The sequence below is a fragment of the Trichosurus vulpecula genome, chromosome 2, assembly GCF_011100635.1.
Source record: "Trichosurus vulpecula isolate mTriVul1 chromosome 2, mTriVul1.pri, whole genome shotgun sequence".
NCBI classification, from domain to species: domain Eukaryota; kingdom Metazoa; phylum Chordata; class Mammalia; order Diprotodontia; family Phalangeridae; genus Trichosurus; species Trichosurus vulpecula.
The window spans coordinates 280,958,597-280,974,737 of NC_050574.1; the positions used below are offsets into that span (position 1 = coordinate 280,958,597).

A 16,141-nucleotide genomic window follows, 5' to 3' on the forward strand; every position below is an offset into this window, starting at 1 on the left:
CTATACAACTAAACAAATCACTTGATGTCTCTGGCAGCTTCTCTTCTATAGCATGAGGAAGTTGACTAAATGACTGCATCTCTGCATCCTAGAATCCTTTACATTTTGAGTTCTTTCTGTGCTTTTGTGTTGATTTTATATTTTATCATTGCTCCCCCTCATATACCACATTAGTACACACATACATACATAAATAATATGTGTACAGATATGAGAGGCCCTCTGGTAGAGTAGATAGAAGACCAGATTTACAGTCATGAATTCGAATTAGAGATTTCATTTTAGGGTGATGGATTCAAGTCCCGCCTTTGACACATTCTATCTGTAATTATGAGTAAATAACAATTTCTTAGTTAGAAATTCTAAGAATAAATGGAACAGATGAAATAGCACTTTGTATCCACAAAAGGAGCTTCTATGCTGAGCGTTCTCTGAAAAAAATGTCAAATCTCATCTCTAACGACCCCCCCCAAAACAAACAAAACCAAAAAACAAATCACTACTAAAAATAAAAACAAAAAAATTGTCCTGTGAAGGAATGGAATTGTCCAATTTTAAAATATTTAAGAAATTACACAAAGTAGTGTGAAGTAGTGAAGGACACATTTGCATGTTCTGAAGATTCTTCTGACCTCATAGATGTAGTTTTGACCCAGTTATAGTGGAAATGGTTGCAAAAGCTATTTTGTAGCCAAGCACTTAGAGCCTGTTTCTCTTCACTGATTGCTACTAAGAATTTTTTCCCATCTGGACCAGAAGAACAGTACATTCAAAGTTGTTAAAATAGGAGCTATGAGGATGCATTCCAGACCATTCTTCCACCCCTCTCCAGTTTCTTGCTGCTGTCCATGGATACAATGTATTCTTCAACATCCCTAAAAAATAATTATGCATCCAATATTGTACACTAAAGATAGGAATCAGAGGCAATTACCGAGGAAAAGTTCTGAAAAAGTTAAATGTAGTTGGAGCATGTTTGGGAATTACAGGGCAAGAGTATGCTTGTTTTCCAACCTCCCCAATTTCTGCCTGAAATATTTCAGGCTCACTTCCCTCTTACCCCCTCCTTTCACTCCCTTCTTGCTTTTCAACCCCTAACACATTTTAAGGATAGAGTGGAATAGATACTGAAAGGGAAAATAGACTTGCAATTATTTTCAGGTCTTTTCCGGACACTGAGGTCAAGGGATGATCAAGTTAAAAGGCAGAATTACACAGTATGAGCGGGGAAAGAAAAGGTATTACAGAGATAAGGGAAAGCATAGTGGAAAGCATACTTCCTTTTCCTTATTTTGAAACTAGGAGGGCCATTGCTAAAGTGCTTGAGCATGTATCAATGCTACTGAAAGACATACTGAACATTAACTCTTGGATAAACGGGAATTAAAACTATACTTCTGAAACAAAAGCTCTACGGCCATCAGAATTGAAGTCGATGATTAAAAAAAATCTGAAACTATCCCTCAGCTTGTATTTGAAATCAACTCACAACATTTTACTGAATGTGAAGATGGCAACATCTGACTTACAGACAACACAAACCTATATTTTAAACAAAATGATAATAGATAACCTCTACCTGGCCCAATAAAATAAGCAAGCATGCCAGCTCTCCTAAGAAGGATGACAAAGGTCTCTTACAAAAATCCCAACACATCTTTTTTCTTTTCCATATAATTGGCTTTATATAACACCATCACTTCTAAAGGACTACATTGCTAGAATCAGAAATAGCCAGGAAGTGACAGAAGAGACAAATATAATTAGGCTTGTTGAGCTAAAAATAGATTTGTTCATTTTAGTTTTGCAGCAGAAATTGCAGAGGCAAGAACATTAATAAATCTGTAAACATCGTGGAAAGAATTGTAGAGAGGAACTGGAGCCACTCGAATGCCACTTGGTTCCCGCTTGTCACACTGGGGAAAAAAAGAATAAAAAAAGGAATTACTGCCTTACATTGTTCAACTATGTCTATCAAAGAGATAATAGAGGTAGTCCCAGAAAATCTAAGGCTATGATAAACTTACTGTAAAAGCATACAAATTGCCATTACTAAACATGCACATTTTTATCATTAGGGAATTCCATAAAAGCCAAGTATTTTTCACTGTATTAAGAATAGGATAGCATTTATTTGTATCTCTATGTTATTAGGAGCAGTTCTCCAAATTCCGATTAAAACACCATGTATTTGTAAAGAATTTTACATATGTATACATATACATATATATATACATATGTATGCTTACATATATACATTACTTTTTAGAAGTTTATTAAAAGTCAACATTTCACAAAATTATATGTATATATGCATATATGTATGTAATGTTATAGCTAGTTAATATATTGAAGCACTGAAGTTCTCTTATCTGTAAAATGGGGATAATAATAGTACCTACTATACAGGATTGTGTGTTGTAAGGATCAAATGAAGATGATGTAAAATACTTGGCAGATTTCAACATGCTATATAAATACTATATAAATGTGTACATGTAGATAGATAGATAGAAAGATAGATAGATGGATAGATCTATCACAGATAGATATATAGCTATATAGATAGATACACAGATAGATTTATAGTGCCAGAAATGCCTAAAATCTTCAGGCACATACTGGACTAGCTGACTATTGGTCTGTTAAAGTATTGTCCAAGCCTGAATGCTATAACTAAGGAACAGCTCTAGCTTGATGATTGACTTGGAAACTAAAAATCCAATTAGATGATGCATTCTTTAAACAAATATAATAGTAGCCACCATCATAACATAATTTCTGGGGTGTAATGGATCTGAGTTCACATTCTATCCCAGCAATAATGAATCCAAATGAATAGAACAAATACTAGTGAAACAGATTATACAATGATGATAATGATAGTAGTAGTAGTTTTTGTTGTTGTTCTGTCATTTTCAGTCATATCTGACTCTTTGTGACCCCATCTGGGGATTAATTGGCAGAGATACTGAAGTGGCTTTCCATTTCCTTCTCTTGTTAATTTTGCAGATGAGAAAACAGAGGGAAACAGGGTTAAGTGACTTGTCTATGGTCACATAGCTAGTAAGTGTCTGAGGCCAGACTTAAACTCACAATGAGTCTTTCTGACTCCAGGGCTAGCACTATATCCTGCCTTTTATAGCACATCTGTCCTGCGGTTTTTACACAGATTTGTGCTTCTCACATGGTTGTTATGAGATAAAATGTCCATGCACAGCTTTTTTATTCCACCTCAACTCTGACCTCACTGGTTTTAGTTATATTTCATAATATCTACAAAACAAGTTTTGCCTTCATTTATTATTAGTTATTGAAAAGATTTATTTAAATTATCATCATTTAAACTCAATATCAGTAAACTTTTCATTTGGGGGGATATGTCAGCCTTGTTACTGGTCATTTACCAGTATTCTAAGTACCCTCTGTCTCTCTGATTGGAGGGCTGTAGGGTAGGGTAGAGCAAAGAACTTCTCCCAAGTCTCCATTTTAAGGGGATTTCCAGGCCAAACCTCTCTTCATTTCCCGCCTTGCTGCAATTCTTTGGACTGGACTCCTCCATACCCCCTTTCCCACCCCTCAACTCCCCTCCACCACTAAGTTCCCCTTCTATCCTTTCCCCCACATTTTCAGCTTACTTTTCTATGTCAATTTTCCCCATTAGATTGTAAGCTCCTTGAGGGTAGGGACTGTCTTTCATATTTCTATCCCCAACATTTAACACAGTGCCTGACACATAATTGGTATTTAATAAATGTTTGTTGATTAACTGATGAGACTATGGAGAGGCAATGTGGTATAGCATATAAAGGGATAGCTCCAGAGTCAGGAAGACTTGCATTAAGGTCCTATGTCTGACACATTGTAAATGTGTGTAAGCTGTGTAAATACCAACAAGTCCCTTAACTTCTTGGGGAACCAGATGAATCTCTAAGATTATACATTACAATATCTTTATTTGAGTTCATGGAGGGTGATTCCACAACAAGAGTTCCCCATATGATAAAATGATGGGTCAAGATGATTTTAATGAAACTATTAATCAGAAAATAAATATATTGGGGTGGCTAAGTGGTTCAATGGTTACAGCATCAGCCCTGGCATCAGGAGGACCTGAGTTCAAATATGACCTCTTATACTTACTAGCTGTGTGATCCTAGGCAAGTCAATTAACCCTGATTGCCTCCCCCGCCAAAGGAAAATTAATATATTGACATTTTCAGTGTTTTCATTAGTTATTTTCGTTCTTGTCTTCCATCTTGTGGAAATGTGGTATGAAAGATTTACGAGAATGAAGAATTCTGTGGTCCATGCAACAAAGCATATACTAATAATTCTCTGTAAATGACTATGTTCTCATTTTCTTTCCTCAAGTTCACAAGTGAGGTTATTACTCTTCCCAGAATATGAAAGTAACACAAAAAATAGGGTAAAAATTTATTTAATACTAGAGTAGTGCTCAGGTTGTATTTAGACAAGACTTAATGAAGTTGAAGCTCTCTGACTGAACTGACAAGTCAAATAAGAAATTATTTCATTCGGGAAAACAGGTGTGGTTGTTTTCAATGAATTGATCTGTTTAAACTGATCAAATGAATTGGCTGTATTGGTGCTGGCTGTCATTTAAGAATATCAACAGTATTTCTAGTAATTAACACTTTCTCCCTTTATTCCATGGAGTGATTTTTCATATTTCTGTTGTTCATCACCCTAGGAAATATTGTGGAAAATAATCATAATTCTTAAAACTTATACTACACTTTAAGCTTTGCAAAATGCTATTCTTTATAACAACCTTGTGGTAGCATTCAGATGAGGAAATTGAAGCTCCGAGATATTAAGAATTAAGTGAACTGCCTATGTTCATAGTGAAATAGGACCGCAACCCTGATTTTCTGATTTCAAGTCTAGTACTTATTAAAACTATGCTACATTAGTTTATACATAACAATTTGTAATAAGTCTTTGTGTACTTTCCATATCCCTTCATACATATCAGAGTCACTGACATATCTCATCATTGAAATATACTTTAATAATATGGGTCATAAATAAGATGAAGCAAAAAAATGGGGGAAAGACTATTGCTTTTGGGGAGGGGGACAAGAATGGGCTGGTTTTTTTTTTCATCTTACTCAAGTTGGAAGTACAATGCAGACTCCTAAGCCCAGTTCCACTGTTGGTCAGCATAAAAGCTTTGACATGCTTAGTCTACTTTGAATCTCGGTTGGTTTTGTCCTTCCTTAAGCAACTTGGCATCCCCTGACTCTTAAAGACTCACCATATTGATGCTGGATTTAGTATAGGCACTTGATCAATTTAACCCTCCAGCATCTCAGAACCTGTGAGCTCAACTCTTAGCCTTCCCAAGCAGAAGGGGTGATAAGAGTGATGCACTATTCTTGGCTAAGATATCATCTGGAAAGAAATGTCTTTCCTTATCATCTTTAAAAAAAATTTCCCATGTGCATTATAGAGGACAGCACACAGTTTTGAAAAAAAGAATGAGACTTTTAATAAAAAGTAACTATAACTGTTACACTGGTTTTTACTGAAAAGGGAAGGACTCTTTATTTAAAAAATTGTTCAATCTTCACCCTGAGAAATGGAGTTTTTAAAAATATTGTAAGAAATTGATCTGATAAGTTTATTTATGAATTTAAAATTCTGAGAAGTTATTAGGCCCCATTTCTAATGGCTAACAGTAAAATTTTTCTTCTTTTTATTACATTTATTACATTATTTTTATTTTAAATCTTATTATTAGTAGTAATATTTTATCTATAAGAAGCTACAGAAATTCTGAACAAGTTGTGATAGAAAGTTTCATTGTTCTGTAGCAAAATTTTTAAAATATTTTTATAATGATGATGAACTTTATTATTTTTAGAAATCTGTGAGACCAAAGAATATCATGATTTTCTTTTTTATAACCGAAGCAAAAACAAATTAATGTTTGAAGAATAGTAAATTTTCCCTTTAATTTTGAGTATGTTTTGGTCAGTATACAGTAGAATACTTGAAATCATACTGTATGTCAGGTACAAGATATATATATATGTATATATATATATATGTATGTATATGTAGATATACACATACATACATATATATATGTGTATATGTATGTGTGTATACACAAACACACACATATAGAGACAATATATGAGAAAATTTATATACTACATATGAGATATTTATATATGTAGAGAGAATATATATGAGAAAATTTACATATGTCTTTTTGTATATATGTGTGTGTGTATATATATATATATATATTTATGCAGAGAGAAAGAGAGACAGAGAGAGAAAGAATATATTTAAAAATTTTGAAAGGGATTGCAGTCTTAGAAGGGAGCCCGATAAATATTTATTTCCTTAAGGTCTTTTTCTCAGGGTGTTGTTATATATTAAAAAATATACATATATTTGCATATATATGCATTTTCCCCAAAGATCAATATTATAAACACACTGTACTAGGACGTTATATATTACATACACATATATATGTGTATGTAGCATCATTTACAAAATGCTTTCACAGCCCCTATCTTATTTGACCTTCAAAACAATCCTACGCATTTGGCATAAAAGGTATCATTATTTCCATTTTACTGATGAAGAAATGAAGACTCATATATAATATGATTGCTCAAGATTTCAAAGTACTGGAGCTGGAACTTGAACCCAAGTTTTCTGATTTCTAGTCTATTACATTTCCACTTTAAGATTAATACCTGAATGTCACATTCATAAAGTACTACTGATCTTTATTTATTTTCAACTTGAATGATTTCTAAAAATATTGCTCAAGCAAATATTTAAATCTTTTTATTTCCAGCTTAGTTTCTACCTAGATGATAGGTACATTTAGCTTAGGGAGTAAGAGCTCAACTAAGCTTCTACCCCTCCTTTCTTTTATTGTAGAGTATAAGGTAACTTTCTTTTCCCCCTTTTTAAAAAAATTGGAATATTCCATGTTATTAATAATTGTCATTATTCTCTTCCTGACACATAGTTACTATGTGGTGTGTGGAAAAGAGCACTACATTTGGAATTATATAATTTGGTTTTGGTCCTGGCTCTGCAATTTATTATATATCTGACCTTGGACAAAACACTTAACATTGCCTTCCATTCCTTCGACTTTAAAATGGGTCTAGGGTCAAAGGGAAAAGGTATTGAACTAGAATTTATGGTTTCTTGTAGCTTGAAGTTCCATGATTTTATGAATTTAGGAAATCTATGATTCCAAGCACCCAAGCTTTCTTTTTCCCTCTTTGGTTTAATAATATTAATTAATAATAGTAATAATAAAAATCAATATTCCCCAAGACATTCATTTTGTATTTTTTGCTAACAGTATTATGATGATGAAATGAAAGCTCTATAATTCTCAATCTTTCATGGAAGGGAGAGTTACCTAAGGACTTTCTAATTGTCCCTACATACTCATGGTTTTTCAGGCTGGGTAAAGAATTGTCACTGTGCAAGGAATCTCTAGCCATAAAAATGACGAGTAGGGCTTGAGGTTGGTGGGGTACACAGAGCAATGATCTTTTATCTCCTATTATAGTTCTTTCTCCCTCCCTCCCTCCCTCCCTCTCTCTCTCTCTCTCTCTCTCTCTCTCTCTCTCTCTCTCTCTCTCTCTCTTCTCTCTCTCTTTCTTGTTCTCACTTCCTCTCTCTCTCTCCCTCCCCCCCATTCCCCCCCCCACCATCTGTCTCTTTGTCTCTGTCTCTGTCTCCCATGTATTCCAGGATCAGGGAAGAATGACTGACAAAAGTTCTCTCTTTTCTAGTACTTCCAGCTTTTGAGTATCCCAGTCATTGGAGATTGCCTCTAGGTATTTAGCTAAAGGGGAGAACTGGAAGCAGACCAAAGAAAGATTCTATATAAGGCATCTGACCCAACAAAGTAAAGCTCTACAGCTAGTTATAGACTGGAATGTTTTAAACGTAATAGACAGTAAATAAATGTTGAATTGGATTTGTTGACTTATTTTGAGGTATCCTTGCCATGTAGAAAGTGTTTCCCCTCTGACTGCCTGGTTACCCCATTTATGTCGTATCAATTATTACATAATAGAATTAAAATAAACAAATATTCAATATTTCTATGTTAATCAAACTGTGTTAGTGCAAAGGAGAAGAAGATAAGTTAATATGATTATTTGTCTTTTACATAATTTAGAATATGTGCAGTAAATTATTAAATGTATACTGTTGGTAGGATAAAATGTACTAAAATTAAAAAATACTTTTGCAGAAATATATCTTGAATATTTAAATAGTATTCATACTATATGCAAGGAGATGCGTTAGATATTAAAAAGGAGTGGAGAGAAGTTGATGGAATATGCATTTCATTTTATCAAAACTTCTGCCCTTATTCAAAGAGAATTAGTAAGAAATAAATCTGTTTCATAGAAACATATATGATTAGTTTTTTTTTCTTTTTGCTGAAATTATAAAGCACAGCACAGTGCCCATGAATATGAAATGCAGTAAATACTTGTTGATTTATGAATATAATATACAAAATGTGACAAGACTATGAAATCCAGATTGTATCAATCACCAAAATATGGCCTGTGGGGGGGGAAAAAACAGCTACAAAGGAAAGGAAAAAAAAAAGAGAGAAACTTACAATCACGCCTCTCTTTTCTAGTTCTTGAAAAACGTTTTTCATTGGAATGGAAAAGGTGAGTGTTAGCTGGCATCCTCGATGCTCTATATGGGAGGGAGTCATTATTTTCACAAATGGTTTATTTGGAGCTGCTTTATCTTTACTGTAGTAGTGCTTGATCAGGTACTCCATATAACCAGTAAGCAAAATAGATTTTTTCCTTAATGTTTCCATTGTTGTTTGACTAAAAATCTGTCCAAAAGTAAAACAATTAGAAAAACATTTTTTTTACAGAAAAATGAAGGCCAAAAATAAAAAAAGAAAATTCAAGCCATACTCAGATAAAGACATGCTAATTTCTGTATTTCCAATAACATATTTTAGATAACCCATATTTGCAAAGCACAGTAAAATACATTCATTTGAAGTGTCTTGTAATAATGAGATAGACTTGCTTGTTCATCACATAACATTTTTCAAATATTATTCCAATTGTGCAAGGAAGAAAAAAATGAGTTAACATAATTCTTTGTCTTTTATATAATTTAGAATATGTGCTACTCGTATCAATTGTAATCATATATTGTTGATACATTAAAGTACATTAGAAAATAAAAACGTGTAATATTAAAAATATCTGGCAAAACCAGAGGACTAAAACACTTGTATTCTTTCCTTCCTGGCTCTATTCTTAGCTAGCAGCCCAAACTCCCTGGGCTTCTATGATGTTCTCAACTACAAGATGACTACATCAATTCTAAACTCCCACTCAGCTCCAAATTCTATGACTCTCAATGATTTGGAAAATTGTCTCTAAAATTAAATTTTGTTTTCTAATTAAAGAATATGACAAGAGGCACAGTGTGATATTCACTTGCAAGAAAGAATATGACTGCTATTATTTAAAATCATTATAGTCTTAGATGGATATATATTTATTCCCCTCCTATATAAGTCTCTTGATGGGGAAAAAATGCAGTTAAGTCTATCTCTTTTGAGATAGGAAAAAAATAGATTCCTTACTATAGAATAAATATTAGTGGGGAAATTGGAACATCTTTTTCTGAAAAAATATAGCCTGTGTATGAACACATAGGCTCCTAATGCCTGAGTTCTCTGTTGAAAGGATAAGTGGCAGGGACATACACTCAGACTGGTGTAGTGACATTATGGGTCAGAGAAGACACGCTTTGTTAGCTTATCTCTTAAGGTCAAGCAAAGTTTAAAAATATATTGGATGTATAAGAACTAACTGAATGAACTGTCAGGAGCAAGATGCATCGTAGTGCCCTTTGGTGTCCTTCCCCTGCATCACATTATCCATGGGAGGAAAGAGAGGCTCACTTGGTGACGTTTAGTCTTCAGTGATTGCATTTGGAAAGATTCACTTATAAAGTTACATTTTTTAGGTAATTTAAAATTAAACATTGCTTACAGTTTTAAAAATATCTTTTGAACTAGAACCTAAAACATTCCTGACAAACATATTTTCATTTAAATTTCTATTGGCATGTAATCCCTAAAATGTAGTTACTTGGAAATAGAAAAAATACATTCTGCAATTCTACCATGGAGATATTGGCTGTTTTGAGACTGTTTCAGTCATCTTTCTACATAGATTCTAAAAATACATCCAGGAAAAAACATTTACCAGTCTATAAAACTGTTGCCAGTAGTTCTAATATTTCTATCATTTTCTCTGGCTTCATTGAATCAGAAGTTAGAATATTTTGATCAATCTAGATAGAGAAGTAAAGCAGTGGTTGATGTTTTGAGTTTATTAGATATCTTGCTATATTTAATCAAAATTACAAACAAAAAAAACTTAAGCTAAAATATATGTGAAAGATAAAATTCCAAAAAACAAATGCCCTAACTAGACAGGGCTGTGATCTCTTCCCATCTTTGAACCTTAGAAGACTAAGCATTCTGATTTCTTTGCTATAGTTACTCATATTCTCACAGTCTTTTTCCCTCTGCCAGTATTAGGCTGGATTTCCTGGAGGACCTGTGGAAGAGTACATAAAGCACTGGATCTGGAGTCAGAAAGGCCTGGATTCAAATCTGGCCTCAGATCCTTATTAGCTGGGTGACTCAGGCAAGTTATTCAACTTCTCTCTGCCTCAGTTTCCTCATCTACATGGACATAATGATAGCACCTAAAATGAGGATCATAATAGCAAAGGATTGCTGTGAGGATCAAATGATATATTTGTAAAATGCTTTGCAAACCTTAAATTTATTATTATTATTATTATTGATATAATACTTGGTGCTACACACAGTGGTAAGTGTTTAGCATGTTTCTGGAATTGAACTGAATTTTAGGCTGCTAATTTTCTTCTAAATTATTCAGATTATCTATCTGCATTGGCCAACTGTTAATCCCTGAGTATTTCCTGTGTGGCCTTAGGAAGGTCACTTAATGCTTCTGGGCCTGAGTTTCCTCAACTGTGAAAGAAAGGGGTTAAAGTACATGACCTCTACAATTCTTTATAACACTAAATACATAATCCAGTGATTCTAAATATCTTAGCTGACTCCAATGAGCTAGGATTTTAAGTCACTTCATTATGGTGATGTTCTTTAAAGAGGACACATTTAAGATTGAATTTAAATAGTATTTTTAGACTAAAAGGGTTCTTGGTGTTATATCTCTACAAGTAAATGTGAAGAAAGATGTTTTTAAAAAGCTTCATTGTTAATCTGTAGTCATGACTATTTATAGTTGTCTTCCTAATCCCATCACAATTAAATTCATTAAGTGTTTATTAAGTATCTATTATGTACCTACACTTGACCAAGCACTGGAGATTCAAATATTTCCCTCCCATGTCCATGAACTCCAAAACTCGTTTATCTGATCATAATCTTTGTCATTTCTTTGCCTGGCCATGACTTCTGTTATACCTCTTAGTGAACTAGTTCAACTCTATACTAGTGCTCTGTTCTCAAAACCCTTGCCCCATTGTCTTATCATGGAACATGTTCTGACAAGAACCAATTCTAGATTATTTCTTATATCTGCCTCCTGCAGACTTATTCATGTATTGAATGGAAGGAGAGAAAATCATTTAACCATGGCAGTACAAATTTATATTATCTGGTCTCAACTAGGTCCTCACTGCAAGACTGTTCTCCTCTAATTGATTCTCTATCCCACTAACCACAGTGATGGTTCCAAAACCTCATGCCACTCCTTAAGCCTAGCAAGGCATTGTCTCCCCTCCACCTGAGGATTTCACCCTCACTGGACTTGAGCATCCCCTCCTAGCTGTTGGCCTTTTCCCTAACTCTTGTTCTCAGGTAAACTCCTTGAGGAAGCCATTATCCAGGCAAACAACTCTTGTGAAAATGTGGACTGGTAACTGCTTTCACAAGTACTGCAGTACCTACCTCCTCAGCAGCCATAGCTACTGACCTAAAAGAAAATTTCTCTCTACTAAAGTGGCAAGGAGGAGCACTAATAAGTGGAAGAATCAAGAAAGCACTATGGATGAGCTTTGATGAAAGCTAAATAATCAAAGAAGAAGAGGGAGAAGGGAGAACATTCCGGAGATATATGTTGTCAGCCTCTGAAAAGGAATAGAGGCAGGAAATGAAATGAGTATAGGGAACATCTAGGAGGTAAGCTGGGCTGGAACAGAAGTATGTTTGGCTTTGTAATGGAAACTCAGTCTGGGAAGATAGGTTGAACTTTAAATGACAAAAAGAAGAGTTTATATTTTATCTTAAATATAATAGGGAGTTACTGAAACCTTTTGGTCAAGGACATAATTTACTTAGATTTTACCAATTTTAAAAATAAAATATCTCATTGTTCGTGTAATAAGATGGAGAAATATGGATTAGATGATAATGCAGTCAGGAGTCAGAATTCAAAGAGTAGGTGTTAATGGGTCACTGTCAACTCTATTATGGAATAGCTCAGGGGTCTCTACTTGGCCCTGTGCTGCTTAACATTTTTATCAGCAACTAAGATAAAGATATTAATAGTAAGTTCATCAGATTTGCAGATGTTGGAAAGCTGAGAGCTATAGCAAATGTACTAGATGAAAGGCATCAATTTGAAAGAAAGGATTTAGAAAGGTGTAGGCATGGCTCATGACTTCATTCTTTTTGTAATATCCTTTCTGTTCTTCCTTTCATTTGCATGGGAGGCAAAACGATCTGGGGGGTGAGAGGCTAGGGTTGAAAAAAATTGGAGCTTGAGACCCATACTGCCATTATTAATTTTTTTCTTGAAAGGGAAATTCCTGAAAATGATTTGCAAGGGAATGAAAACTGGCAATCAAGAATTGTTAGGAGAACCTTCTCACCCTATCAGAGATTCTGTCCCCAGACATAGTAAATTAAAAGACAGACAATATCTTCAAGTTCTACCTAGCTAGACTTTATGTGTTCCAAAATAACTTTGCAAGGATTCTTCTTCTGGAGAGCAAGTGTTTCCCAGAACTCACTGCAGGTACTACAGATAATAGAGAGTGAAAGAAATGAAGGATTTTTCCTAATCTGACATTGAATGTATGAAGGGCTTGCCTCCTAAAAGCCTCTGGCTTCTAAGCTGAAAGAGAGATGGGAGAGCTCACTTGAGCTTAGGACACCAGCTGAAATCAGAAACCAGACTCAGAAAGAAGCTTCAAAATCCTAAGTCCGGCAGAGCTATGTCTGTCAGCAACCAGATGACATATGGTAAGCCATATGTCATCTGGCAGGAAACTACATTAAACTAGTAGGGAGCTGGCCCAGCCCCTGGCCACATAAGTCTACTGTGTGTTTCCTATGCATGTGCCCATTGCCATGTGTTCCCTAGGTGTATCCATTCTTCCTCCTGATCACATGCTTATTTATTTGAGCATTATCTTCAAGTTTGTGAGAGAAGTGCTTTTTTGTTACTTTTATGACTATGCTATCTCATCATTCATTTACTTTGCCCTAATATTATTCTCTGTCTAACCGTAAAAAGCAAGGATACATAAACTATAATTTTTGAGTGCCTGGAGGCCCAACAAGTACCTCTAATCTTGGGTACTTTTCTGGGTTGCTCAATGTGTGAGGTGGGAGGTGGGATTGAGTGGGTCCCCTTAGATGCTACATATGGTTAGAGAATTTTTTTAAATGCTCTCGCAAAAGAAAATCTATTTGAATAAGAACTCAGTTAGAATAGCTCTTGCCATCTGAAGAAGCACAATTAGAGACCACAGAAAGAATAAGCTGAAAGTAAGGAAATAGTGCCAACTGACGTGATATCTTCTTATTGGTTTTATGGTGCTTGAAGTTTTAAGTTTAAAAGCTGAGCTGTTAAAAATTCAAGAAAGTGGATATCATGAATAGGGGAAGTAAAGTTCTGGACTGGTAGAACTGGTGGTGGAAAACGAAGCTATAAAACTACCACGTTCCAGAAAAGGTGAGTTACAGATTTATTAGAAAGACAAGCTAGATCTTACTGAGTAAAGAAAAGACTCCTAGTGTGAGTATCTGAAGAAAACTTCAAAAAAAGTCTAGGAGGAAGTTTCCTATTAAGGGAAGTCTGAAGAAGAATCTCCAAGGAAGAGTTCTTTCTTCAAGTATGCCTCATATACCTGGTAGTACAAGGGATCTTCTATCAGAAAGTCATTATAAGCAATAGAGTCCCTATTCAGATTAATTTTGAATTGTGTTCTGAAAGAGTATGAGAGCTTATGAATAAGTAATTCAGTTAAAAACTAGTGTCTTCAAAGACCTTTATCCAAGGTCCTTTGTCGAAGACCTTTGTCCTTTGGTCAAATGGACACTAAGTAGGTATAGTTATAAGCAGTAAGAAAACCAAAAACCAAAACAAACAAAAAAACCTCTTCAGTCTGGCAAAGAGCACAAGCACCATCTAATGAACAAACACTAAATGTTTTACAAACAAGCCAAGTTCCTCACAAGTGACATATAGTGGCAAATAAGAGAGCTCTGGGGATTTGAACCTATTCACTGAATATATATATATAACTCTTGTGATTCCCCAAACTGATTGTAACAGCACAAAAATAGGAGAATAGGTTAGATATGTGGGTAAAATAAGGTACAAATGCAATATATAGAGAATTACTTACCTCTAAACTAGCTTCTAAGGCACAAACCAACAAAATAGGGGGATTTGATAGTCGATATCCATTGACACCTGGGATTAAGTCCAGCTCTGGAAAATAAACATTATGACACTTTTAATATTATATGACAAAGAAAAGGCTATTCATGAATGTAGTTGTTAAAATAATGGGACTTATGTACCCAATATTTTTGAGTTTGTGAAATATTTTTTGAGCTAGTTTGTTGACTATTACTCAAAAGTTTTGGAGTATCTATATAAACTTATACTTAATCTCCACAGAAATAAATGGTCTTATGCACAGTCAAAAGATTTATTTGGTCCAATTTGTTACAGGTTTCATTCATATAAATTAATAAATTCATATAATTTCATTAAGTTTCTATTATGTATACAGTGTGTTAGGCACGATGGGGAAAATAAATATGAAATCTAATCCCCATTGTCAAGAAATTTTCTACCAGGAAGATAATATATGAACATTTATGCATATATGTATAAATAGAAAAATAATGCATGACAATTTTTTCAAAAAAATCTATTGATATCTCTTGTTTTTATATCACCTTCACTTCTGAATATGTCTCACCTTCTCTAACCCAGCAAATAATTCTATGTAGCAAAAAAAATGGGGGGAAAAGAGGGGAAAAACCAGTTCAGAAAAAACAACCAACACATCAATCAAGCTTGATAGTAGGTATGATATTTCATAACTGTAGTCTCCCACCTCTACAAAGAAGTAAGGGAGGTAAATTTTCTTAATTCTTCTCTAGAGTTAACCTTGTATATCAGTAAGGCAAGATTCATGACCTCAAGGATTACCATGAATATGCCTGAATGGTTCAGAATCGCAAAGTATGAAAAACTCTCTATGTAGAAGGCAGAGGAAGTATAACATTCATTTAGACTCCAGAGGATCAATTCCAAGAATCAATACCCCCAATTCGATGTAGCAGTACTTATATTCCAAAACCAGTAAGCCCACCTCAACGTAGTAACAAGGAAATTATTACACAGTATCATAGCAAGGAACCAAGCCATCCTATAACCTTCCTTCCTGCTAGGGCCTTCCTCTAAACAATCACTTGTGAATCCTAACTCTCTGCTCAGCACTCTCTTCCGCAGCACTGCTGATTCTGGTTCTCTCAATGTCTGTTCTTCAGTGCCCTCTTGATCTCTGCTACCTCAATGTCTTCCTCCCAGTTCTGCTGCTCTCAGTTCCGCTGCTCTTCAGTTCTCTTCTTCTCTTCAATTCTCTTCCTCTTCAGTTCTGCTCCTCTCCAATTCTGCTCTTCTTCAAGTCTGGACTCTCTTTTTATATAGTCCTAGCTGGCATCTGATTGGCTAGAAGTCAGGTTTCTGATTGGCTGAATTCATGATTGACTAAAACTCAGTGCACATACCATTGGCTGGTCTTAGCAACTCCC

General features: G+C 34.6%; 1 protein-coding gene across 1 annotated transcript in view; it reads right to left on the minus strand.

Moving 5' to 3' along the window:
• Window positions 1-257: 257 nt before the first annotated feature.
• Window positions 258-16,141, minus strand: part of KYNU (kynureninase) — a 132,995-nt gene continuing 117,111 nt past the window's right edge. Inside the window, exons 12-14 of the mRNA XM_036743507.1 lie at window positions 14,719-14,804; window positions 8,657-8,887; window positions 258-1,916 (exon numbers count right to left, since the gene is read on the minus strand). Of these exons, the coding sequence (XP_036599402.1) occupies window positions 1,794-1,916; window positions 8,657-8,887; window positions 14,719-14,804 (440 nt within the window). The 3' untranslated portion in view covers window positions 258-1,793. The remainder of the gene's footprint in view (window positions 1,917-8,656; window positions 8,888-14,718; window positions 14,805-16,141) is intronic.